The sequence below is a fragment of the Lithobates pipiens genome, unplaced genomic scaffold, assembly GCF_037356315.1.
Source record: "Lithobates pipiens isolate NorthernLeopardFrog02 unplaced genomic scaffold, aLitPip1_a1.2 Scaffold_19, whole genome shotgun sequence".
Taxonomy (NCBI): domain Eukaryota; kingdom Metazoa; phylum Chordata; class Amphibia; order Anura; family Ranidae; genus Lithobates; species Lithobates pipiens.
The window spans coordinates 464,272,147-464,298,746 of record NW_027507764.1 but is presented as its reverse complement, the minus strand read 5'-3'; the positions used below and the strand labels follow the sequence as shown (position 1 = coordinate 464,298,746).

Genomic DNA, 26,600 nt, shown 5'->3' with positions numbered 1-26,600 from the left:
TGGCGATAACTGTAAAATTTCAGTCTTTTTCTGTCCTGGTGACAAAGTTTAATGGGCTAAATAGAGAGGATAAGCACACCCATGGTGGACACAGAGAGCAAAAAATAAATTTAAAAAAAATCTACCAGTGGTTTAAACACATGGGTGAACACAGAGAGCAAAAAACAAATCTGCCAGGGGTTTAAACACTGTCACACTGTGTCAAAAAATGAACAGTTTAGGCCTAGAAACATTTTAACTGTATTAAAAACTATAGTATGAAGCATGAGCATTAAAATGCAGATTTGCATCAAAATAACAAAGTACGCGTGAAAGCATGTGTTAAAAGGAATGTTATTTTAAATCCCAAAAGGTGTGAATACTAGACATGTGCATTCGTTTTCGTCCGAATTTCAGCTATTTTCGCACAAAATCCGAAAAACGAAAGATCCGACATAAATAAATGCTTTATTTTCGTTTTCATTGTTACAACAGTTCGATATAGAATAGGAGATTCGACATCACTCTGACAACAATCTGTGTCTATAGAACCTGTGTTCGAATGTGCCTAACCTTACCTCTATTAGTCCAAGATTATATAGAGAAAATATTCGACAGAGAAAAAAGATTTGACAGAGAGAAAAGATTCTGCAAGTTACTGTCCTAAAAAGTGTTTGGGGACCCGGGTCCTGCCCCAGGGGACATGTAACAATGCAAAAAAAAAGTTTTAAAAACGGCCGTTTTTTCGGGAGCAGTGATTTTAATAATGATTAAAGTGAAACAATAAAAGTGTAATATTCCTTTAAATTTCATAGGGGGGGGGGGGGGGGTTGTCTATAGTATGCCTGTGTAGGGGCGCATGTTTCCCGTGCTTAGAACTGTCCCTGCACAAAGTGTCATTTATGCAGGAAAAAAAGTCCTTTAAAATCACTCGCAGCTATTATGAATTGTCGGCTCCGTAATACAGAGAACACTCATTGAAAGTCTTTGATAAAAAAATAAATAAAAAAAAAAGCGTGGGGGTCCCCCAAATTCAATTACCAGGCCCTTCAGGTCTGGTATGGATATTAAGGGGAACCCTGCCTCAAATTTAAGAAAAAATTTGACGTGGGGTTCCCCCTAAATATCCATAACCAGACCCTTCAGGTCTGGTATGGATATTAAGGGGAACCCCGCGTCAAATAAAAAAAAAAAAATAGACGTGGGGTTCCCCCTAAAAATCCATACCAGACCCTTTATCCGAGCACGCAACCTGGCAGGCCGCAGGAAAAGAAGGGGGGACGAGAGAGCGGCCCCCCCTCCCTCCTGAACCGTACCAGGCCACATGCCCTCAACATTGGGAGGATGCTTTGGGGGTCTGTGACCCCTCAAAGCACCTTGTCCCCATGTTGATGAGGACAAGGGCCTCATCCCCACAACCCTGGCCGGTGGTTGTGGAGGTCTGCGGGCGGGGGGCTTATCAGAATCTGGAAGCCCCCTTTAACAAGGGGACCCCCAGATCCCGGCCCCCCCCCTGTTTGAAATGGTAAGGGGGTACAAAAGTACCCCTACCATTTCACAAAGAAAGTGTAAAAAATGGTTAAATAAAACAAACACACTTTTGAAAAATTCCTTTATTAAAAATAAAAAAATAAAAAAAAGATTCCAGCGGCGGTAATCCACTCTTGCTATCCAGCGATGGACGGTCATCTCTCCAGCGATGGCTCATCTCATCCAGCGCAGCGAATACATCCTTCTTCTGTCTCCGTGGAGGAGACACTGCAGGCATTCCGGCGGCTGACGTTTCTTATATACGGAGGGCGGGGCCACCCGTCACTTTGACCCCGCCCCCTCTGACGCAAGGGGAAACCCGGGGTTCCCCGTGACGTATGGGTGACCCCGCCCCCTCTGATGTAACGGAAACCTGCCTGTGTTACATCAGAGGGGTGCGGGGTCACCCATACGTCACAGGGAACCCCGGGTTTCCCCTTGCGTCAGAGGGGGGCGGGGTCAGGTGACAGGTGCCCCCGCCCTCCGTATATAAGAAACGTCAGCCGCCGGAATGCCTGCAGTGTCTCCTCCACGGAGACAGAAGAAGGATGTATTCGCTGCGCTGGATGAGATGAGCCATCGCTGGAGAGATGACCGTCCGTCGCTGGATAGCAAGAGTGGATTACCGCCGCTGGAATCTTTTTTTTATTTTTTTATTTTTAATAAAGGAATTTTTCAAAAGTGTGTTTGTTTTATTTAACCATTTTTTACACTTTCTTTGTGAAATGGTAGGGGTACTTTTGTACCCCCTTACCATTTCAAACAGGGGGGGGGGCGGGATCTGGGGGTCCCCTTGTTGCTTTCACAGACCCCCAAAGCATCCTCCCAATGTTGAGGGCATGTGGCCTGGTACGGTTCAGGAGGGAGGGGGGGGCGCTCTCTCGTCCCCCCCTCTTTTCCTGCGGCCTGCCAGGTTGCGTGCTCGGATAAAGGGTCTGGTATGGATTTTTAGGGGGAACCCCACGTCAATTTTTTTTAAATTTGACGCGGGGTTCCCCTTAATATCCATACCAGACCTGAAGGGCCTGGTAATTGAATTTGGGGGACCCCCACGCTTTTTTTTTAATTTATTTATTTTTTTATCATTGACTTTCAATGAGTGTTCTCTGTATTACGGAGCCGACAATTCATAATAGCTGCGAGTGATTTTAAAGGACTTTTTTTCCTGCATAAATGACACTTTGTGCAGGGACAGTTCTAAGTACGGGAAACATGCGCCCCTACACAGGCATACTATAGACAACCCCCCCCCCCTACGAAATTTAAAGGAATATTACACTTTTATTGTTTCACTTTAATCATTATTAAAATCACTGCTCCCGAAAAAAATGCAGTTTTTAAAACTTTTTTTTGCATTGATACATGTCCCCTGGGGCAGGACCCGGGTCCCCAAACACTTTTTAGGACAGTAACTTGCAAATTAGCCTTTAAAATTAGCACTTTAGATTTTGAACGTTGGAGTCCCATAGACTTTAATAGGGTTCTAAAGTATGCTATATACTAGCTCCGTCGAATCTTCTTTATACATTCGACAGACACCATAAGCCTTCCAAGACAGATTCGACCGTAATTAATGTGGATTTTCGGACGAATGCAATTTTTGAACGAAAAACGAAATAAATAAAAACAAATTTCAGGAGTAACTAAATAAATTAAGTTTTCGGACGAAAGCGAAATTCCGAAACAAAATATTTTACTCTGCACATGTGAATACTGACTTAAATTGGCCATACGTTTGAATTTGTCTGATGAACCGGACAAATTTTAATCACTGGTTTGGCCTGTCAGCTGCCTTCCAGTCCAAACTCTTTAATTGGAGCCAGGCAGAAAATTGTCATGAGAAGTGGCTGCATCCAATCCATTGCAGGTGTTTTGGCATTTTGACAGCCAGTGCTGTCAGCTGTCAAAATACAACGGCCGTAATGGGAGATTCCGCCATTTGTGCTCTCTAGCCTAGATTGAGGAATCAGTTTGATTTTTTTTCCCATTCAGTCTGTAGATTGAGGAGAAAAAAAAATCTATATATGTGTACGGTCAGCTTAGGAAGGAGCCATCCCCAAAGAAACACAAATTATGTAATCTGCTAAGCAGAGTAGTAACTATGCTAGAATTACTAAGGACCACCTTCTAGATCTCTAACTGGAACCAATACGAATATTAGCAGGCCAGCAATAGCCAGTGTAAATAAACATTAAATACAGTATAATCTACATGAATGCTATGCTGGTTTAAAGTGCACTCCGAGGGATTGGTTGGGGCGTAGCGTAACGTCTCCTAGGAGGTACCTCTTTAAATGGCTTTGAGGCTGCAATGGTTTGGGGCAGTCCTGACTCATCAACCGGCTAAAACAATGGATAGTGTTTAAAGCAGTCAGTAAGGCCTGCAGGCAGTGTTCCAGCTATGGAGAAGCTGATTAAGTGGCTCCTAATGGCTCAGTCTATAAGGGTGGTAAAAGCCAATTGCCGGCAGGAGCTCTCACCAGACCTACTGATGCAGTTACTCCTCTGGGTGAATGTCTCAGTGACTCTTGGTTGCCCGCGGTAACCCAGATGGCTAACATGGCAGGAACCATATACTGGCAGCAGCTCTGTCCTTCAGTTCTCTCTGGAACAGTGCTGGGCAGGGTGCCCTTCTTTCCTCTGATGGTACCCCCGGCACAGTCCTCTCTCCACTCTGTTCTTGGTCACAGCTCTGCACAGACTGACACAGCATGGGATGTATACTGGCAGTAGCTCTGGTCTTCTGCTTCCTTTGGAAGTTCGGTGCCAGACAGTAATCACTCCTCACTGAGCGTCCTCTCTCCTTGGTCCCAGGTAGCACCCCCTCAACAATCCTTTTCCCAGGCTCCTGACTCTCCCTTTCCCCCCACAGAGCATGCTGGGCTGAAGTTTTCTCCCTGTCATTCCATCATGCTTCCGGGCCTTTGGGAAATGCAGTTTAACTCCAGATACTGCTTACAAACTACACTTCCCAGTGTGTTTTGTGCTTCTGGAAGTTCTATAAGGAAAAAGGTCAGGATCTCCATATCTCCATCTTGTGGCCAAAAGGAGGAATTGCATATGTAATACCTTTACATTAGAGTTATAGTGTCTATGGTTTTCTCACATAAAATCAGGGTCAGCATGCCTATTATATAAGCAATGGCTGAATTTATTACTCTGATAACAAAACATATATTGAAGATCACCAAAGAGTATTTGTTTTACCTGGATCAAAATTGTCCCCGAAAATCCTCTTTGCAGGAATCTTCAGGTTCATAGCTGGAAACTGTTTTCGAAGCTAACAGAATAATAGTTAAAAATATCAGTACAGTCACAGGAATTAGGCAAATATTAACAAATTCAGTGCAGAAATCAGTTGACATGGGCAAATAGTAGAGCGGGGGTGCCCAACCAGTGGTATGGTGGCTTAATGTGGCCCATGGAGCGCTCGGATGTGGCCCACGACCTCCTGCTCTGGGATGGTGGGTTGGCAAGCCCAGATAGCGGATTGCTGACCCACCATCTCAGGGCATCAGTGTGGTGAATGAAGCCTGCGGTAGAGAAAGAGCCGCAGAAGCCTGTATAGTGCTAGCTCTTGTCACAGGTGGAGTGATACCAAATGTACTCTGCCTGGGCCAGCAACAGCCGGCGATAACTGAATGGAAGACTGTCTGTTTTTAAAAGGAAGTTTATTACTAAAACTACAGTGTATATATGGGCATATCTGTTCTGCAGTGGTTACTAGGCTGCTTTCAAACTGATCCGCAGGTGGAACGCAGTGCACCTGAGGGTTACCTGCACCGAGCCATAGACCTGTTATTACCTGCAGATTTGTTGAGCTTTCAGAAAGTGCACCACACCTGCAGGATAGAACAGAAGTCTATAACAAAGTGCAGCTAACCCGCAGGAAAGTCACAGGTGCACTGCACTGGGTAAACGATACTGCATCAGTGTGAAAGCAGCCTTAGGCCCCTATCACACGATAGGCCCAACCCATTTGGACCGTCCACTCTCCTCTATGGTGAACTTGTGTCCGTTTACACCCATCGACCTCCAACCCAATCCGCTAAAAAAACAAAAGGAGATCCATCCCCTTCCGTCTGGATCAGAGGGCTCATAGTAGAGCGGACTGTATCCGCCCTGCATATGAAGAGTGGACATGGACCTGTCATCTTCCCGCTCCGCACATTGTGGCTCGTGACCGGGTACCAAGTCTCTGTAGTGGTAGTCTTCAAAATGTTGGGCACCCCTGTGGTAGAGAGACAGTTTAGACTGTTCCCTCTCAACATTGTCACCCACAGACATGGGATTATCACCCGATTCAGTCATTTTTAGCATGATTGGATGGTTGGGTCTGGGATACCCAAATGGGGACATATGGTAGTAGCACAGATGAGAAGATTTGGGCTTCATTTACATCTGTGTGCTGCGGCTTCCTTCAAGGCATGAAAATGCATGTTTTAATGGAATCCCAGTGCACCTTGCAAACTCAGTGCATGGCAACTTATTAGCTGTGTGCTGTGTTCTAAAAAGGATATGCATTTTGGGGCAGTTTGGTGCTCCTTCAACTAAATGGGCTGTCCGAATGCAACACACGTTAACGTGTGGAAAAGTGCGCATCGATGCACATGCATAACCTCAGAACACAGCCTAAAGTCCAAGCCAATGCTCATATTTAACAGGTGCTGTTCCCAAAATTATGATATCTACAAGCAAATCTCAAAGAAATATCAGCTTACCGTGTTATATAGCTTATCAAATTCTGCATATCTCCTAAACACAAACCATTCATTCCGTCCCATGGACACGATTACTTTGTACACCTGCCAAGACGAAAAAAATGTATTTAATCCATTCACAAATATCATCAGTTGCTATTTATCTACAGTCATTTTTGAACAGGTGACACATAATACTACAGGACAGACCATACTCCTGGCTTTATAACAAAGCTTCGAGTATGCAAATGATAGCAAAGTAGCAATACCGTTTGTGATCAGTTGACAAGCAAATATTTCCTCAGTTATAGGCAAGTCTAGACAATTAAAACCCATGCTTAAAGTAGAGCTCCAGCCCTGAGTCTTGCCCAGTTCTACAGGCTCCTCTCCTGTACTGAAATTACTTATACTTTGATTGCACTGCACACTGTGAGCTTCTCAAATTGTACATTAGAGCCTGCAGCAAGTCAGACAGAGCTCAACTCATTTGCTGGTTTAAGGAAATACAGCATCTTTTACCGCTTTCCTCACCAGCCTTCTTGTCCCTAGCCTGCCCCTTTTATTCAACAATGAAAGCATAATCTACACACTGGGGGGCCTTGAAACTAACCACTAGGGGTTTCTTTTTATAGAATATTTTTCACTTATTTACCTTTACACTTGCCCTTTTGAGAATTTGAATAATAATTTGCAGATCTTTTACTCCAAATTGTATTTCATCTTGATTTGGGTATATTATTCATCCATGCTTAAACAATAACAATTGGAGTATGTTGTTCTCCTTGAACTATGGTTTAATTTCATGAAATTTTCAAAAGCTCTACAAGTGGAGATAGTTTACTGTATGTTTCCTATATGTTGTGCGAAGTATTAAATCATTGAAAAAAAATAAACAAAGCCTTTAATTGTATTTGTTTATTTTAGTTTACCTTTTACATTATTATTTTGATGTTTTGTTTTATTATTTGTAATATAAAAAAAAAAAAAAAAAAATGTAAAAATAAAATGTAAAATGCCGTACACTTACAGTAAATCTCTTTTTTTTTTCTCGGTGCTCATCAGAGCTAGGAATGCATACATTGGGGCAGCTGATCTTGTGATCCATTGCTTAGAATTCCTTCATATGGATCTTTTGTGAGGCCTTCTAGTGGAAGGTTTATTCAATGTGCACGTGAGATGTTGGCTACAAAATGCCCATGTTATAGGATCAGCTTGCTCATTCCATTATGGAACCTGCACAGGAAAATAAACACACTGAATTACCATCCAACTGTCAAATCATTTTTTTAGCACTGCAGTGAGACAGTTGAAAGAGGAAAACAATTTGCTTGGCCAAATATGGTTAGAAGTTTCCCAGCCAGCAATATAAAATATATGCCCATACTCCCTCTTTCCTTGGGATTACGAAGACCTACTATGATGTATAAATGAACAGAACTGACATATACATGACAAAATGCTTGTCACCTTTTCTTCACATTAAAGTGAATGCTTGTTGCCTGTTCTAACATTTTGTAAAACGCAATTGTGTCATAACAAGCGCTAGAAGTAATGACAAATGGCGTTTACTGCTAACAGCCAGATAATGGTTTTACAGTTGGATGCACCATGCGTGTGGGTGCGATTACCAAGAGATTACAGTTCAATCAGATATTGGTTTTCAGAGATTTTGGTGTAGACATGCTATGGAAACTGATCTGAAAATGCTTGCTTTTTACATCAGGCCTAAGGGTACTTGCACACAGTACTGATATATGATCGTCAGATTCCTGGCAGGAAAGTTATTGCGTAAAAATGTGTAGGCTGTATAATAAATAATCGTATTCGTACATACACCAAAATTCTTCAAGATTTTCTTGGGTTTGGTTGTTTGCACATAAAATACTGTCCAGCAATGCAGGTTTTTGCTTTTTTTTTTACTGATCTATACACAGCTCAAGTTTACACACGTGTGTGTGTACAGGCCAGGGTGGAAATAAATCAATGATTTTTAGAGTCATCCAGCTCTCACTCCCTCTGCGGCGCCTGAAGGAAGTTCACCTCTCCCCCTCCCGGCAATCTTTTGGGACACGTCACAGGTCCCAGAAGATTGCCCGGCCAATCACAGCACGGCTCGAGAATGAAGCCAGGCACTCACAGTAGTGAGGACGGCACTGCAGAGAGGAGGGGGAGTGGAGCAGGGCTTCTTTCACCTGCATCCCTGGACCGTGGGACAGGTGAGTATCCAATTATTAAAAGTCAGCAGCTACACTTTTATATGGGTGGAACTCCGTTTTAAATCGATTTTTTTGATTTTTATCAAATTTATTTTAATAAAATGCTTGGAGTAAAAACCTATCTACAGATAGCTTTCTATTTAAAATACATTAATAATTTTTTGTGAAGATGGAGCTTAGTTATGTAGCACGAGGCTGTATATTCTGCAATATTTACATTTTTGGTAAACTTATTCAAGGAATCCAAGCTCTGCAAGCTGAGATAACATGCACTGCATTGACACATTTACACAATTTCACAGTAACCATGAGATAAAACAGGAATATTCCTTTATCCCATTGTTTTGCAAATCTATGTACACTACAAACTGTATGATTGAATTGGTTCTGATATCGCTGTTTTACTAACCTGACCACTTATTATTCTAAAATAGGAAACTTTCATTTTGTTTGCAAATATTAAAGATGAAAAATAAATATATATGCGGCGCTTCCAAATACAAATATAGACTCTGCACATTAAGTGTATGCAATAACTAAGGTGTAAATATGCATGTGAAATACACACAGTGATAAATCCAGTCTAATGTGACTGTAAAAAGTGACAATAGTGCAACAAAAATAGAAATTCTTAAAGTAAACATATAAATGAATAAAAGACTATAAAATGCTATAACGTGCATCCATGTGATGAATAGTTATATCAAAATTAATGTCCATAAGATCATATAGTGGACCTGAATCCACTAAAGAAATCCGCAAATAAAAAGTGCTCCTGTGTGCATATGTGACATCCAATTATATCAATTCGAAAGTACTTTTAAAGTCCATGCGATTTGAAAACTGCTGTGTAGGTAATCCAAAGCAAGCCATAGTGATCTCACTCAGGTGCTCCCCCCTAGGTAGCAGACGCTCACCTCTGAGCATGTGACTTTGCATTTAAGCTCAGTCAATGCACGCCTGTGAACCACCTCTGGGGCTCTGCAGTTTTAGCCAAACTCCTGGACCTGTCAGCACAGTACCTCAGATTAGTAAAAAAGGAACTGGATGGTGTAATAACGTTTAAGCAGTTTTATTAATCACATAAACCCCCCCCCCCCCCCCTCTACTCACATAGAACAGGCGCATCAGTGCACCACTCTACATCAAGCAAACAGCATAAAAAAGCACTTTCAAATTGATTTAATTGGATGTCACATATGCACACAGGAGCACTTTTTATTTACGGATTTCTTTAGTGGATTCAAGTCCACTATATGATCTTATAGACGTTAATTTTGATTTAACAATTCATCACATTGATGCATGTTATAGCACTTTATAGTAGTTTATTCATTTATATGTTTACTTTAAGAGTTTATATTTATTTGTTGCACTATTGTCACTTTTTGCAGTCGCCATAGACTGTATTTATAAATGTGTATATTTCACGTGCATATTTGCACCTTGGTTATTGCATACACTTAATTTGTAGAGTCTATTTTTGTATTTGGAAGCGCAGCACATATATTTAGTTTTGCTTTTAGGCAATTCCTAATTAGAGGAGGCTCGCAGGACTTTAAATTATATATATATATATATATATATATATATATATATATATATAGATATATATATATATATATATATATATATATATATATATACATACACATATATATATATTTAAAGATTTTAGCTACCAGCAAGAATAAGTGCTTACATTTAAAGAGCACCTGTCATATCAGATCCATCATGGTTAGTGGGCATCCACTCACCTGCTGTATTGTGCCTCACCTTGTTGTGTCACTGCCACATCACCAGCCACTCCATTAAAGTGCATGGGACTGTCAGTGAGTCAACAGCGGGTCAGAGGAGGAGCCGCTGTGGGATGCTGTGCTCTTTAAAAATTATGATTTAAATCAAGTTTATTTAAATCAAGTTATTTTACTAGTGATTTAAATCATGATTTTAATTGCAATTTAAATCGAGTTGATTTAAATCAAATCCACCCTGCAGTTAAGCCTTAAATAAAATTAAATTGTTTTTTATATGTTGTGTTTTATATGTTCTCCTTTTAGCGTCCTTCCCCTTGCACACCAAGTCTTTACTCCTGAAAAGAGTCCACATTCAGTCACCAGTCCTTTTAGAACTGCCTAAGGAAAACCATTCTCAATATCCTGCGTAAGACCTGACTACGATAAGAACACTCACCGTTGTAAATAGACACAAAACTTGAATATTCTATTCAATTATGTATTCTGAGCTCAGAAAAGTAAACTCTGTTGACCTCCAACTCGGTCAAAATCCTTTTTGCTGCTGTGAGACGACTTCCTGTCCTGGGTGACTATTATTGCCTCACCACCTTTCTTCTACTGCTGATGTGGCAGAAAAGCCCATTCAATTATACTTGCTAAATTTAAAACAGATCTCGACTTTTCCATGAATACCTTTAGTTAACCAATGTACAATTATCTTCTTGCCTGGACATGTTAAAAATGCATTGAAGAAACGTTAAAATAAATCTTCACTTTTTGTTTTGGATATTTTTTTTTTTTTTACAAACAACATGGTGTTTTATTGGAGTCAACACAGAACAACAATATTCAGCGGAGACAGTTTTGTAACATACAATATTACAAGGGTAATAAATGGTACATGGCAGGGAGAATAGATGCTGCCAACATAACGAACCATTAGTTACTAGAACATAGGAGTTGACCATACAGTCCCAGGCTTAGACATCATAATAATGGGGGAGGCCTAAACTAACATAACAATTACAAGCTGTCCTGGTATTGCTTTGTAGTGCAGTCCCGACAGTCTCCGGGCCATACAATCATAGCCCCTTGGCCTTTATGCGGGGATCTCATTGCACGTGGCAGCATTGTTCAACCATGCATCCCAAATCCTGTTGTATTTGGGCTGACAGCCCCTGTGGGCATAGAGTTCTTTTTTATACGGGAGCACATTATTGATCACAACTATCCATTCCTGGAGTGTGGGAGGTTGGACCTGCAGCCAGTTTCTTGCTACCAACAACCTAGCCATGAAAAGAGATTCATGCAAAAATATCTTCTGGTACTTGTCCGAGTCCGGATCCAGGAAAATTCCCAGTAGACATTGCTTAGGGCACAGTGTCAAGGGTGATCCCATTTCGTCGTGGATAAATTGTACTATATGGGACCAGTAGTGTTGGATCATCGGACAGGACCACAGGATATGAAAAAAAGTGCTTTGGGGGCTACCACATCTGGGACAAAGGGGGTTGTAGTTGGGTTTATATTTGGCTATACGTTTTGGTGTCAGGTAGGTTCTATGCAGAATGTACAGTTGTGTAAGGCGGTCTGAGAGTTTAGCCGAAGCCTTTTTGCCATTCTCCAGGGCATCCTCCCATTCATCATCCTCCAGCTCCCCCATGTCCCCGACCCAACGTCCCCTAAGATCCGATGCCAGAGCTTTCGCTGGGGGTCTGATTAATGGGGTATAGAGGCTGGAGATCAGTTTACATGGATCCCAGTAGTATATCCACTATGGCAAGACTCTCCACGCTGGGCGAGGTATGCATGAATTGCGCCTGGAGAGCATGTCGAAGCTGGAGGTAGCGATAGTGCATTGCATTTGGGAGGGCAAACTCTTCCTTTAGTTCCTGAAACGATTTCAGCACCTGTCCTCGGTATACGTCCGAGAGGTACTCAATCCCGTACAGGAGCCATACTAAGTAATCGGGGAGTAGCTGCAATTCGTGTAATCCGGGGTTATCTCAGAGTGGTGTATGTGAATGGGTCGCAGGAAGCTTCAGCTGTTTCCTAAGTACCTCCCAAATTTTACAATGATTGTATAGCAGTCCTTTACGGTTTCCCGGGAGCCCTGTTGGGGCGTGGTCCCCAAATATTAATTGAAATGGATGGGTGAGTGTGTGGCCTCGCCGGGGGCATAGAAGTGTCAGGTATCTGTCCTTTTCCTGTTTGTCTAAGTGGTAAAGATGGGATACCTGGGCTGCCAGATAGTACAAGGCAAAATGCGGTAAGGCTGCCCCCCCCCCCCAGATCCCCAGGGCCCTTCAGCGTCTGCAAAGAAAGCTTGTGGCGGTTTGAACCCCAAAACAAAGGAATCAAGTAAGGCCTCGATAGACTTAAACAGCCTAAGAGGCAAGAATACGGGGCATGCCAGAGCACATACAAAAACCAGGGGAGAATAGTCATTTTTATCAAATTTATGCGGCCCATGACTCCCAATGGAAGTTTGGCCCATGTCCGAATCTTGGCTTTCATAGTTGTTATCAGGGGATCTATATTCAATTCAATTTAACGTAGTCTTCTGGGGATCGGGTAATTGTGATGTCTAAGTATTTTATCGCGCTAACCCTGAGAAGTGAAGTAGAGGCCTGATTCTCCGAGGGAGCACCTATATCCATGGGCAGTATCTGGGATTTCTCAGTTGATTTTGAGCCCTGAGTACTCCCCAAATGTCTGGATCGTCTCGAGAGCTGCCCGGAGGGAGGGGCCTGTATCCGCTAGATACAGCAGCATATCGTCCGCATACAGGCTGATCCTCTCCTCCAGGATTCCACATTTCAGCCCACTGATACCCGGGTGCCCTCTGAGAGCTGTGGCAAGTGGTTCTACAGCTATGGCATACAGCAACGGTGACAGGGGGCAGCCCTGCCTGGTGCCCCTGGAAAGGGGGAAAGAGGCCGACACCCTCCCATTAACCAAGATCCTGGCACTGGGGCCACTGTACAGAAGGCGAATCCACTTAATAAAGCGGGGCCCGAAGCCAAAGCGTTGTAGGCAGCCCCATAAATACTGCCATTCCACCGAACCAAACGCTTTGGCCCCGTCCAGGGATACCACCACTCTAGATCCCATCAGGTCATGTTGTGCCTGCAAATTCATGTGGAGCCTCCTCAAATTGTAGGCCGTGTTCTTGGTAGGCATGAACCCCGTCTGGTCGGGGTGGATGAGGTCGAGGATAACCGTGTTTAAGCGGATAGCCAGGATCTTGATGTCTAGCAGGAGTAGGGAGACGGGCCTATAGGACTCAGGGAGTTCCAAATTCTTCCCAGGTTTGGGGATAAGGACAATATATGCCTCACACATTGAGGGGGGCAGGGTTTCTGATTCAAATATGTGGTGGAAAAGCTCTTGTAGTCTAGGTGTCAGGATGTCAGCATATTTGGTATAAAATTCTAGAGGAAGCCCATCTGAACCGGGGGCCTTTGACGTATTTAGCTGGGACATAGCCTCTGCAGTATGGTCAGTTGTGATGGGGGCCTCTAGTAGTGCCACGTGGGCCGGTGTGAGTGTGGGCAAGTCTACGTTTTTTAGAAGCTCGTCAGTTCTGTCCCCGACATCGGTGGCTATCGAGGAATACGAAGAGTCTAAAAACGTCCTGAATTTCTCAGCCACCGCGTCAGGGTCAGAAATCAATTCCCCATTAGAGCTGCGTAAGGAAACCACTGTCGGGGGCTTTTGATCCATATGAGCCAGGTAGGCCAGTAAGCGGCCAGCTCACTCTCCGCATTCGTCTCTGTTTAATATAGAAAAAATGTTCTTTCTGCCTTTTCAAAATGTAGGCCGTTGACCACCCTAGATTGCAGTCTGAGACGGTCAGCTGCATCAAGGGACAGATTCCTGACAAAGTCTTGTTCAGCAACAGTCAGTTGACGCTCCGCTTGGAACAGTGCCCCAGCGGATGTCTTTCGGTGTTCGGAGATCTGTTGGGCCAAGTATAGTCTGGCGTGGGCCTTAAACGAGTCACATACTATCGCAAACGGTTCGTGTGGAAAAATAAATTCCCACTCCGAGCCTGCTTCCTCCAGACCAGGGGTCACCCCTAGCCAGAAGGGGTTGAGCTTCCATGTGTAGGAAGCAGGTGGGCCCTTGAACCCAAGTTCAACCCAACACGGGGCATGGTCGGATAGTACGCGTGGATTAAATCCAACCTCACCTAAATTAGGGAGGAGGGTGCGGGAGATAAATATAAAGTCGATCCGGGACATGGTGGGATGCGACGCAAAAAAACAGGAGTATTGCCTGTCCGTGGGGAATCTATGCCTCCAAGAGTCTACTAGAGCAAGATCCAGGAAAAATTTACCAAACCTAGTGAACCAAGGGTTCTGCATGGATGGAGGGGTCAGTGTAAGTCTATCTAGATCCCTATGAGCAACATTATTGAAGGCCCCCATCCACACCGCCGTAACTGTGGGGAATTGGGACATAAATGCCAGGACCTCATTTAGGACGGTAAACTGAAAAGGGGGGGGGGGGGGTACATAGACAACCAGGAGAAGGATGTCTTGGCCATTGATCTTGGCATGCAGGAAGAGGTACCTTCCCTGGGGATCCGATTTGAGCAACAAGAGTAAAAACTGTACTGATTTGGACCAGGAGCGCCACCCCCCCTGGAGTTGGCAGAAAACGGGGCCTGATACACCCAGCCCACCCAGGGTTTTTTTAAGCGTTCGCATAAGTTGGCCAGTTAGATGCGTCTCCACCAATACTATTATGTCCGCTCTTTGAGCTTTAAGATAAGTCAGGACTGCGTTACGTTTCTGTTTTTCCCTAATCCCCCTGACATTCCAGGTAAGACATTTCAAACTACCCATGGCAATATGAACACAGATCTATATTGAATGGATACCCAATTCCTCCTCCCTCCTCCCACATCATAGAAAACATGAACAGAAGACACATCCCTCTCCTGCGCAAGTGACTAACCCAGCATATGTCTCCCGTAACCTGACACAATAAACACCAGCGTTTTAAAACAACAGTCCTACCATGAGCTAGAAAGCATGCTGCAGAACATACATTAGGTCGTCCGACGCGGCCCCACCCCAGCCAAATAGCTGGGGAGACGAGCCAGCGCCGACCGGCCCAGGGAAACCAATCTTGCTTGTAAAAACGAAAATTACAAATCTTGCGGAACCAGTCTAGGATTCCGCTATAGAACAGAACTAGTGTGGCGATTAATCTCTGAAAAACAAACAATAATGTGGGGAGTGTGGCCCCCGGGTACAACCATTAAGAGTCACATAGAGGTGGGATACAGCATTAAGGCCAATGTCCTGTACCTACCCAGGGTGCCATATTGGGTCCGAGCCCGCTGCAATATCAGGGAATGTGGGGCATACATGCATATATCTTAGCAGCAATAAAAGTGACACGGGCCAGTTCAGGCATGGAAGGGGGGGGGGGGAAGAGGGATAGGAGAGGGTGAGAGGAGACTATCTCTGGAACTCCGAAGTTGGGGGGCCGAGGGGCCCCCAGGGGGGATGCGGGACGGGGGGGTAAGCATAAAAACCAACATCAGGAAGCAAATTCAGTTCGGGCTTGAGCAGCACTCATGGCAGGCGCTTCAAGATGGATAGTGTACAGTACCTTTCCATAGGGTATTCCACCTCCCCCGGCCTGGGAAACAGAATTAACAGCACAGTACCTCCCGGGTCCCCGTCAGGCATCCAGCTATGTTTCTCAGCGGTTCTGTGAGGTCCTAAGCTGCATCCCGCGCCGGCGCTGCCCTGCTCTCCAGCCACGCAAACACCGCCTCCGGTGTATCAAAGAAACGAGCCCTGTCCTCCCCCGCCACACGAATCCTGGCCAGGAAGAGCATGGCATACGAGTAGTGGTGTATACGCAATTGCCGCTTGGCTTCTGTGAAGAGCGCCCTTTTCTTTTGGACCTCTGCAGAGAAGTCCGGGAAAACCTTGATTTCGGTATTCTGATAAGGGATATTTCCTTTTAATCTCACCAGCCGCAGGACTGCATCCCGGTCCCGGAAATTCAACAGTTTAGCGATAAATGTTCTGGGAGGTGCCCCCTGCGGGGGGGGGGGGGTCTGGCAGGCAGGCGGTGGGCCCTCTCCACCTCAAAGGATGAGAAAAACTCAGTGCGGCCAAAGGAAGTTTCCAGCAACTGTTCCAATTATGTGGGGGGGGGTCATTCCCCTCCTCCCCCTCGGGCAAACCAACAAAGCGCAAGTTGCACCTCCACAAGCGGTTTTCCACATCTTCCTGTTTCGCCAGGACCGTGGATAGCTGATGTTGTAAGCTCTCAGCGGTAGTCTGAAGCGACAGCAGCTCGTCTTCCACGTGGCTGATACGGGTCTCCGCTTTGGTAACCCTCTCCCTCAGCTTCTGCATATCCTGCTGGAGAAGGGACACATCCACCTTCACCTCCTCGATTTTACCCATCAGTGCTCTTTTACAGTCCAGGATAGCCTCCAGCACTCTAGCATCCGGGTCGGCCGTGGATGAGGAGGGGGGACTGGCGCCATCCGCAGCCATGCTGTCCTTCCCCGCGTGGCGGTATTTAGCTAGCTTAGCCGCGGCTTCCAGCTTCGCTTTAGACGGGGACATGTCCCCTGTAGGCATAGGAGGATCGGTAGCCCGTGTCGGCACAAATTAGCAGCAGCAACTGCCCCAGGATAAGAGTAAATGGATAAAGATCCAGCAGGGCTCTCACTCAATGCTCCTCATGCCATGCCGGTCCAGGCCACGCCCCCCCCGTTTTGGATATTTTTTACATCTGTGTCCCACTGGGAAATTTTCCCTTCACGTCCTGTCCTGTAGACACAAAGGGGGTGATTTACTAAAACTGGAGCACTCAGAACCTGGTGCATTTCTGCAAAGAAACCAATCAGCTTCCAGGTTTTATTGTTAAAACCTAATGGAAGAAGCTGAAGTTAGAAGCTGACTGGCTACCAAGCACAGTTGCACCACATTTTGCACACTTCAGCTTTAGTGAAATCTCCTAAAGCGAGAAGTAGAAGAGGAAGTGAGAGGAGATGTTTCCAAAGTTTGGGGAAATGCCCTCTAAAGCCTCATACACACGATCGGTCTTTAAACAAACTTTCACGTGGATTTCTGTACAAAGGGCGTTGGCCCTGAACTTGTTAAGCATACATACGATCTGACTTTTTCAGCCAACTTTCACCAAATCACGTTGTTTTTATGCTCTTTACCGCCACCTTTGGTCAACTTCTGTATTGTTGTCTGATCTTTTGCATTGGTTCTGAGCATGCGTGTTTGTAAAGTCTGATGGTTTTCTGCACACTTCATTGCTCATTCACTTTGCTCTATCGGACTTATTTTGTCGAAAAGTTTGTCTGTTCACACAGCCAACATTTATCGGATGAAAACCGCAAAAAGTTCGTCCGATGGAGCGTACACACGGATGTTGCCTTAAAACAGCTAATTTGCATGCTTGTTGTCAAAAAGTCAGATCGTGTGTACGGGCCCTTTAGGCAGTTGACACCAGAACATACGTCCACATTTGAACTTTTTCCTCTCTATTGCTGTTCTAATAATTTCCTTGGGGTTAATAAAGTAAAGTATTCTAAATCTGAATGTGTCCCCTAGAAGGGACACCTGCAGTGATAACAGCCTGACAAGGGTTTTGTCACCTTGCCACTAGAAACACTTTAAAGTGTAGAAGTAAAAGACAAAACTTTTTTTTCTCATTTTGAATAGAGTGGAAGAGCTTGAATAGAGTGGATAGAACCCCGTCAGTTGTTTTGCCATCTTAGTCCCATTGGGAAGATTTTCCTTCACTTCCAAAAAAGCAAAAATCAGTGAGAGGAAATCTCTAAAAAGCTCATAAAACATGTTCTGTTACAAGCAAGTGCTAATACAGCGTAAAACGTGTCCACAGCCCCCCCCCATTTTCAGTGCAATTTCTATGCTTTTAAAGATTCTTCTACAATAAAGGCGTTAACTGGAGTGAAGCCGCCTAGGGTTACTATTGCTTCACTTCTATATAAATTGAAAAGTTGTGTTCTACATTGAGTTAAAAATAATAACTTCTCAATTCCCTTGTTCTAGGTTAATCTACTCTTATGAATTACATTGCTAATTGTCAATCATTCTCTTGACATACCGAGTGCTTAGTCTCAGGATTCATGGATTCTCCTCCTCTGGACTCCCTACCCCTACTTATTCTTCCCCCCCTTACCTTCTTTTCCTTTCCAGTGCACGCCACCCTTGACTTCTCTTATTAGATTATTTTGTAGGTTGGGGATTGTTCTTTTTCCCTACATTCTGCGTCCTACTTTACCCCCTGTCCCATCCTTGACCGAGTCATTGTTTTCTCTCCCACTTGGTAAGAGGTGTTTTATGACTGCCTATCATTCTGGGCTTGTACTTTCACACTGACTGGTTAAACTATAGCTCCCAACTGTCCCCGATTTGGATCAAAGTCCTTCATTCCTCCTCATTTGTCCCTCATTTTGGTCTGATCTGTATAGTTGTATATAAAATGCACTATCTTATATACAACTAGTGGTTTTCCAGTACTAAACCTTTCACCCAAATTCTAAATAGCTGCATTTGTAAATTTTAAAAGCCAATATAAACAAATAGTAGTGGTAAAAAAAAAAAAAAGCACTTGTGGATTTAATTAACCTTTTTTTGGTTAATTCTCCTTTAAGGGGGTTTGGCAGGGGGAGTGTCCTATGCTTACCTACATTTTCTAGTAGGTGTCCCTCATTCCCATCTCAAAATGTTGGGAAGTATGGGTTAAACAGTTCCGATAAGATAGAGGAAGCAAACCATACAAACTCTGTACATATGCTGTCTCAGTTAGGCCTCTTGCACACTGCAGCTTCAAAAAGCTCAGTACAGCTTTTTTTTTTTTTACTGAGCGAAAGTACAGACCATTAATTGTAATGTACCTATGCACACAGGAGTGTAAACAAGTGCCGTGCATTCTTCAGTAAAAAAAATAAAAAAAAATAAAATTTAAAATCTGCATTTTTGGTCAGTAATTTTTGCCTCATGCGCACAAAATGTGCAGAACAAAAAAAGCAAGAATATGTTTTCGCATGTACGCTCAATTTGCGCAAATGCATATGTGCGAAAATGCACACAAGTACATACAAAAGAAAACGGCTGAAAAGTAGATGCTCAACAGGGAGTATCATGTGCAAGAGGCCTTATAAACAGAGCTAGCTCATGATACTTGATTGCGTCACTGATTACGAATGTCATTCTGCATTACCCGATTTCAGTCTTGTTTAACTTATACCATGTATTTGTAACATCTAGACCAGGCATGTCCAAAGTGCGGCCCGCGGTCCGGTTTTGAACGGCCCGCCTGGTTATTTAAACATATACATCTTTTGTGGCCCCCGGCGATCTCCCAGCGCCGGGGTCACAAAAGATATATAGTCCAGCTGCCTTGGAGGGAGGAGGCAGGACGAGTGCCGTGCACACAGGCTGAGAATTTCCTGTGTACATGGCAGCTGTAATAGGAAGTCCCATCTCTGCCATTGGACGACTGTTCTGTCCATCAGAGGAGGCGGGACTTTCTCTTAAAGGGGCCGTTGTGTAAACAGGAAATTCTCCTGTAGGATGTCTTTGGCGCTCGTCCTGCCCTCCATGGCTGCATTCCTGGCAATTGCGGGGCTGCATTCCTGGCAATGGTGAGTGAATTCCTGGCAATGGTGGCTGCATTCCTGGCAATGGTGGGTGAATTCCTGGCAATGGTGGGTGAATTCCTGGCAATGGTGGGTGAATTCCTGGTAATGGTGGCTGCATTCCTGGCAATGGTGGCTGCATTCCTGGCAATGGTGGCTACATTCCTGGCAATGGTGGCTGCATTCCCGGCAATGGTGGGGCTGCATTCCCGGCAATGGTGGGGCTGCATTCCGTGCAATGGTGGGGCTGCATTCCGTGCAATGGTGGGGCTGCATTCCGTGCAATGGTGGGGCTGCATTCCGTGCAATGGTGGGGCTGCATTCCGTGCAATGGTGGGGCTGCATTCCGTGCAATGGTGAGGCTGCATTCCGTGCAATGGTGGGGCTGCATTCCTGGCAATGATGAGTGAATTTCTAGCAGTGGTGGGTGCATTCCTGGCAATGGTGGGTGCATTCCCGGCAATGGTGGGGCTGCATTCCTGGCAATAGTGGGTGCATTCCCGGCAATGGTGGGGCTGCATTCCCGGCAATGGTGGGGCTGCATTCCGGGCAATGGTGGGGCTGCATTCCCGGCAATGGTGGGGCTGCATTCCCGGCAATGGTGGGGCTGCATTCCCGGCAATGGTGGGGCTGCATTCCCGGCAATGGTGGGGCTGCATTCCGTGCAATGGTGGGGCTGCATTCCGTGCAATGGTGGGGCTGCATTCCGCGCAATGGTGGGGCTGCATTCCGCGCAATGGTGGGGCTGCATTCCGTGCAATGGTGGGGGCTGCATTCCTGGCAATGGTGGGGCTGCATTCCTGGCAATGGTGAGTGAATTTCTAGCAGTGGTGGGTGCATTCCTGGCAATGGTGAGTGAATTTCTAGCAATGGTGGGGCTGCATTCCTGGCAATGGTGGGTACATTCCTGGCAATGGTGGGCACTGCATTCCTAGCAATGGTGGGCACTGCATTCCTAGCAATGGTGGGCGCTGCATTCCTAGCAATGGTGGGCGCTGCATTCCTAGCAATGGTGGGCGCTGCATTCCTAGCAATGGTGGGCGCTGCATTCCTAGCAATGGTGGGCGCTGCATTCCTAGCAATGGTGGGCGCTGCATTCCTAGCAATGGTGGGGCTGCATTCCTGGCAATGGTGAGTGAATTTCTAGCAATGGTGGGGCTGCATTCGTGGCAATGGTGGGTACATTCCTGGCAATGGTGGGCACTGCAATTCTAGCAATGGTGGGCGCTGCATTTCTAGCAATGGTGGGCGCTGCATTTCTAGCAATGGTGGGCGCTGCATTTCTAGCAATGGTGGGCGCTGCATTTCTAGCAATGGTGGGCGCTGCATTCCTGGCAATGGTGGGCGCTGCATTCCTGGCAATGGTGGGCGCTGCATTCCTGGCAATGGTGGGTCTGCAGATGGGCACTGACCCTTATTTTGCTTCAGTTCTTTAGTTAAAATTAAATTTTTTTTTTCCTGAAGCTTCCCTCTTAAAGTGAAGGTGCGTGTTATACCCCAAAAAATACGGTGTATCCAAATAATACACTTGAGTTCATCTCTTCACCACACACAGCCATAAAGGCATGAGAATTCTTGTTGGGTAGTGTATTAGTGCTCGGCCGAACACACTTAGACCGAATTTTAATGGTTCAAAGAATGTCAGGCAAAATGGTCGGCCCTCGAGCATGTTCAGTTCATCAAATCTGGCCCTCTTTGAAAAAAGTTTGGACACCCCTGATCTAGACTTTGCATCTGTGTCATTGTCAGTTTATTGTGGCCTAAGATGTTTTTTTTTTTTTTTAATATGGTACCTAGCTATTTTATGTTCAAATAAAATAAATAATAATACTAATTAAAAAATCAAAACAAAAAAACTGCTCTGATAAAGTCCCTACGGATGCTGCAAGAAAGCAACTGAAGGACACGATCACGTCAGCAAAGAAATTGTTTTCTAAACCAATATATCCATTTATTGTGTATGCATAGTGCATAAATAGACAATCAGCATGCTTTGTCTCCCACAAATTAAATATTTGAGATGTCTGAATTGAGATGCAAGCGGCTGTACTGCGTGATGTACATCTGCTCTGGAATTTAGATGAAAAAAGGACACACCCAGACATATTGCATGCAAGTGCTGGAATTGCAGTTAAAAGTACTAGAATATACAAGTTCCTGGAAAACACCTATCTATATAAAGACATTTATTTTCAGTAATAACACAACTCTTTTTTTGTTTTGTTTTTTGTTTACCAGAAAGTCAAATATAAAAGAAATGAGATCCATCAGCAAGGATGGAGGGCATGTGGGCAAATGCATAGGGCATTTGTGGTCCCTTTTTGGCCACCCACATGAAAAATGAGTTGCTGCTTTGTGAGACATGCCCCTTTAGTTTGGGTTCACGCTTATGCCATGCGAATGGGCGTGATTCTCATGTGGATTTCGGATTCGTGAATGTGTAATGCAGAATGACATTAGTAATCAATCACGCAATCAATTATCATGAGCTCTATTTATAAGGCCTCTTGCACACGTTGCGTGGCTAAAGACAGTTCCATTGTAATGCAAATTAAATGCGTTTTGGACATTACACAGGAAATAGTAAGTGAGGAAGGGAGGAGAAGGAGGGGGGAAATACGTAAAAATCTACACAGAAAAATCAGTATCCACACACATCTGAACACAAGATGCGATTTCAATTGATGTCTATGGAGAGGAAAAATCACATCGCAGTAAACTCACAAAGGACCCTTTTTTTTGCCGCATCTCATTTGCATAGCAATCGCAACACATAGATGTGCACAACCGTCATTGAACACAATATGTTTTTGGATGACATGCAAATCTAGGCTTTTTGTAACGCATCAAATTCGCATCAGTGGGAACCGACACTAAAGGATGGAAGGAGTGGTACAGGTTTATTCAGATTGGCAAAGTAAATTCTGTGCCGTCATCTGTTCTTGTAAAATCTCGAAGCCCTTGTACACACGGTCGGACATTCCGACAACAAAATCCGTCGGATTTTGTCTGAAACTGGTGTTACATACACACAGTCGGACAAAGTTGTCAGAAAATCCGATCGTTCAGAGCGCGATAACGTAATTTAGTTACGACAGGACTACATTCAGGCTAGTAGCCAATAGCTTTGGTCTCATAATTTGATCTGAGCATGCGTGGCACTTTGTCCGACCGGAATTCTCTACAAATGATCGGACAAAGTCCGATCGGATCATGTTGTTGGAAAATGTTATAGCTTTTCATTAATTTCAATGGACAGGGGTGTTTTTGCACTACCCTACCAGCGCACTGTCCCATGTGAAATCATTAATTGATTTTAATTGAAATAGTTTTTCGTGAGCTTTTCAGGTGCTTTTTTTAGCGTGAAAGCACCTGAAAAGCGCCTCAGTGTGAAAGGGGTCTCAAGAATAATTATTCGGGATGAACTATGGAGCTATGGTGAAAAAAGGGACAAATAAACCATTTAATGAATGCACTAGCTATTCCCAAGCTCATGGATGCATTTGGTGAAGAATTAGGCTTCATTCAGATTCATGTCAGAAGTGGATTGTGTTCCCTAGTACGAATACAAAATGCTTAGTACATACAAGAGCAAAGTAAAGCTAAAAAGCAAAACTGAGCATATGCAAAGACTGATGCTGTCCTGTGTGTCCATGCCCTACATAATGGATTATCTGAATGGCAGAGCCAATGCTTGGATTGTGTAAAGACCCATTTACACTACTGTGTTATGGTACAAATCTTTGGTGCAATTCATTCTGAATGGCACTCCAAGCAACTTGCACCGATGTGCGTTATAGTTCTGACAAAAAGCCTGCACTCAGTTTTTTTTTTTTTGGTGCATTAGGCCACCCATTAAAATGAATGGGCAGCCTTAAAACGCAACACATGTTAATGCATGTGCGCTACCGCATGGCAATAGTATGAAAGGGCCTTTAAATTACTAATGCAATGTATACAATTGCGCAATTTTGCACAAATTTCATCTCGTTCTGTATAAATCAACAAAAGGACATTTACGTGCAATTTACTGACCAAAAATGCAGATTTTTCTATTTATTTTTTACTGACGAATGCACAGCGCTCGTTTGGGGCGCCTGTGTGCATAGGCACATTACAATTAATGGGCTACTGTTTTATCTCAGTAAGAAAAGGAAAAGAAAAACAAAGCTATACTGAGCTTTTTCAAGCTGCAGTGTGCAAGAGGCTTTATAGCTACAAATGTCTGCCCATTGCATAATTCAACAGAATTTTATCCCAGCCATGGTAACAGTCATTCATCTAATGGGATGGGAAAGGGACACAGGCATCCATCACCCCCAGAAGTGTTGAATGTTGAAGAGGCTTAACAAGGCTGCTGTATTGGTAGGAAAAATGGGGCGCCAGAGAGCTGCTGCCTTCTATAGTAGGGTTTTTCTTAGTGACCAAATAGGGTCTCTTCACATCTAAATCAGCTTTGTCAGAAAATGATGCTTTGAAAACCCAATACATAACGTATACCAGAAAAATGGAGGAAAAAAAAGTGAAAGGTTACATTTGCAAATCTGTTTGAATTTTCAAGCTACATTAAAAGGACAAAAAAGGAACTATCTATTGATGTGGGTTAAAATAATTTATTATATAAAAAAAAAAAAAAAAAATGTTTATATTGTTTTTTTAGTTTCCTTCACTTCCTGGGCCAGAGAAACAACACAAATTAAAGCGGTTGTTAAGCCACTCTAAGCTGTATACACCATCAGCACTGCCTCCTATTGTAGTATCCCCCTATGTGAGATTTAGAGAAATAAATGCTAAAAATACCTCATTTCACAGCTGAGATTGCGATCACATGACTGGCCAGCTTTCTCCTATCCTCCTCAGAGATGCAGTGGGCGGGGCTGAGATTCCCCTGCTGATGTCAGTCTGGAGGGGAGGAGGAGAGAGCTGGCTAGTCATGTGATTGCAATCTCAGCTCTTAAATTAGGTATTTACAGCATTTGTATTTATAAATCACTCACAGAGGGGGACACGGCAATAGTAGGTAGTGCTGATGGTGTATACAGGTTAGTGTTATGAGAGCAGCAGGAGGGGGGAGGAGTGGCTCACACACAGACAGAGAGGGGAGGGGGAAAGAGGACACAGGAGGAGAGCAGATAGCAGGCTGCTAATAACATAGGCACATAAACTGACCACGGTGCCAGGGCTCAGTAGCCATGATACACCGTGGTCAGTTTACAGAGGGGTGGGGAGAACCTGGCAGGATCAACAGGGGGCCAAATGACACAGGACAAGCACTGTGTCATATAACATGCTTTAAAGGAGCAGGATAAATTTTTTTGTGTTAACAAAATGCTTTAAAGACAAAATCTTTTAAGTGAGAGAAAAGTGCCTCTAAGGATAGATTCACACTTATGCGGGTTGGGAATGCTCACAAAAATCACACACCTTCCCGACCTGAAGGCAAAATTTGCTGCTCTTTAGCAGACTTGCAGGGGTGCTACTAATACTTAATGTGGAGTGTGCACATAACTGCAAGGTGCCATGCCGCTGAAAGTGTTAACCTAGCCTAATGCCGCATACAAACGACCAGACTTTCTGTCAGATTAGGCCCGATGGACTTTTCAGCGGAGTTCCGACGGACTTCCAAACGAACGACTTGCCCACACATGAACGGATTAAGTCAGTTCGAAAGTCCGTTTGTTTTGAACATGATGACGTAAGACAGGACTAAAAAAGGAAGTACAATAGTCAGTAGCCAATAGCTTCCCTCGCGTTGTATATGGTCCGTCGGACCAGCATACAGACTAATGGTTTTCCCGATAGGAATTGAGTCCGTCGGACAGATTTGAAACATGTTCTATTTCTAGGTCCGTTGGATTTTTATAACGAAAAACTATCGGATTAGCCCACACAGATTGTCCGACGGACTGATCCTGTTGGACTTAGTCTGCCGGAAAGTCCGGTTGTGTGTGCACGGCATTAGGGAGTTCACTAGAATGGGCATGTCCATTACAAAACTTCATCCTGGCCTCTCGTACCTTTTTGCAACTAAACAGCTTCTCATTAAAGTGCACTTAAACCTCAGACATGAAATATGAACAAAGCATATCCTTCTATAGAGTCTACTTGTCTCAATTAGCAGCACTAAGTGTCATTTATGTCTGCTGCTTCATTCCTCTTCTATCATCACAAATCACTTCTGACAAGTTTTCCGAACACCAAGAGAAAAACTGTGACAGAAAGGAGTTCTATTACGCACCACCTGTGATTGACAGCCTCAGCTCTGTTTCTGTGTACTGTGTGAATAGAGGTGTGTCCCTTCCTCACAATCAGCTCTCATAACTCTCCTCACAAGCATTGTAGTTTACAATTTCAGTTCTCCATTTTCTTTTCTGACAGCTCAGTGAAGCTTTATAAATTCTGGACTTTGAATGGATGTCGATTATACTTCAGATAAACGGGTACAACTTACGTAGGAGGATCTGTCTATCACCTGAGGCCAGTCAATTCACTGTGTATATGTAAGGGTTTACTACCAATTTAAATCAATAAAGAAAGGGTAACACATATGCAGTACACCATGACATGTCAACTCAGTGATTAACCAGCCTCAGCTGATGAAGTAGGCCTATCTAAGGTACATATTTGGTTACATTTATAGAATTGTGGGGGTAAAGGGGCAAGTTGGCCCCAAGTTGTTTTAAGGTACGGTTATGCTTTTATACCCCTTTAATTGAACCCATGACAGATACCTGCATTGCAAGGATCATTCACTGACCCAAAATTGATACCCAGATTAC

At 44.1% G+C, this 26,600-nt stretch overlaps 1 protein-coding gene across 4 annotated transcripts in view; it reads right to left on the bottom strand.

Moving 5' to 3' along the window:
- The window catches only part of SGK3 (serum/glucocorticoid regulated kinase family member 3), a 140,011-nt gene that overhangs the window by 53,884 nt on the left and 59,527 nt on the right, over positions 1-26,600 (bottom strand). For 3 of the 4 annotated variants that reach the window (XM_077492822.1, XM_077492821.1, XM_077492823.1), the window contains 3 exons: positions 7,236-7,441; positions 6,230-6,313; positions 4,716-4,788 (listed from right to left, as the gene is read on the bottom strand). In XM_077492822.1, the coding sequence (XP_077348948.1) occupies positions 4,716-4,788; positions 6,230-6,313; positions 7,236-7,313 (235 nt within the window). In that variant the 5' untranslated portion in view covers positions 7,314-7,441. The remainder of the gene's footprint in view (positions 1-4,715; positions 4,789-6,229; positions 6,314-7,235; positions 7,442-26,600) is intronic. The other variant, XM_077492824.1, reaches the window with a different exon arrangement.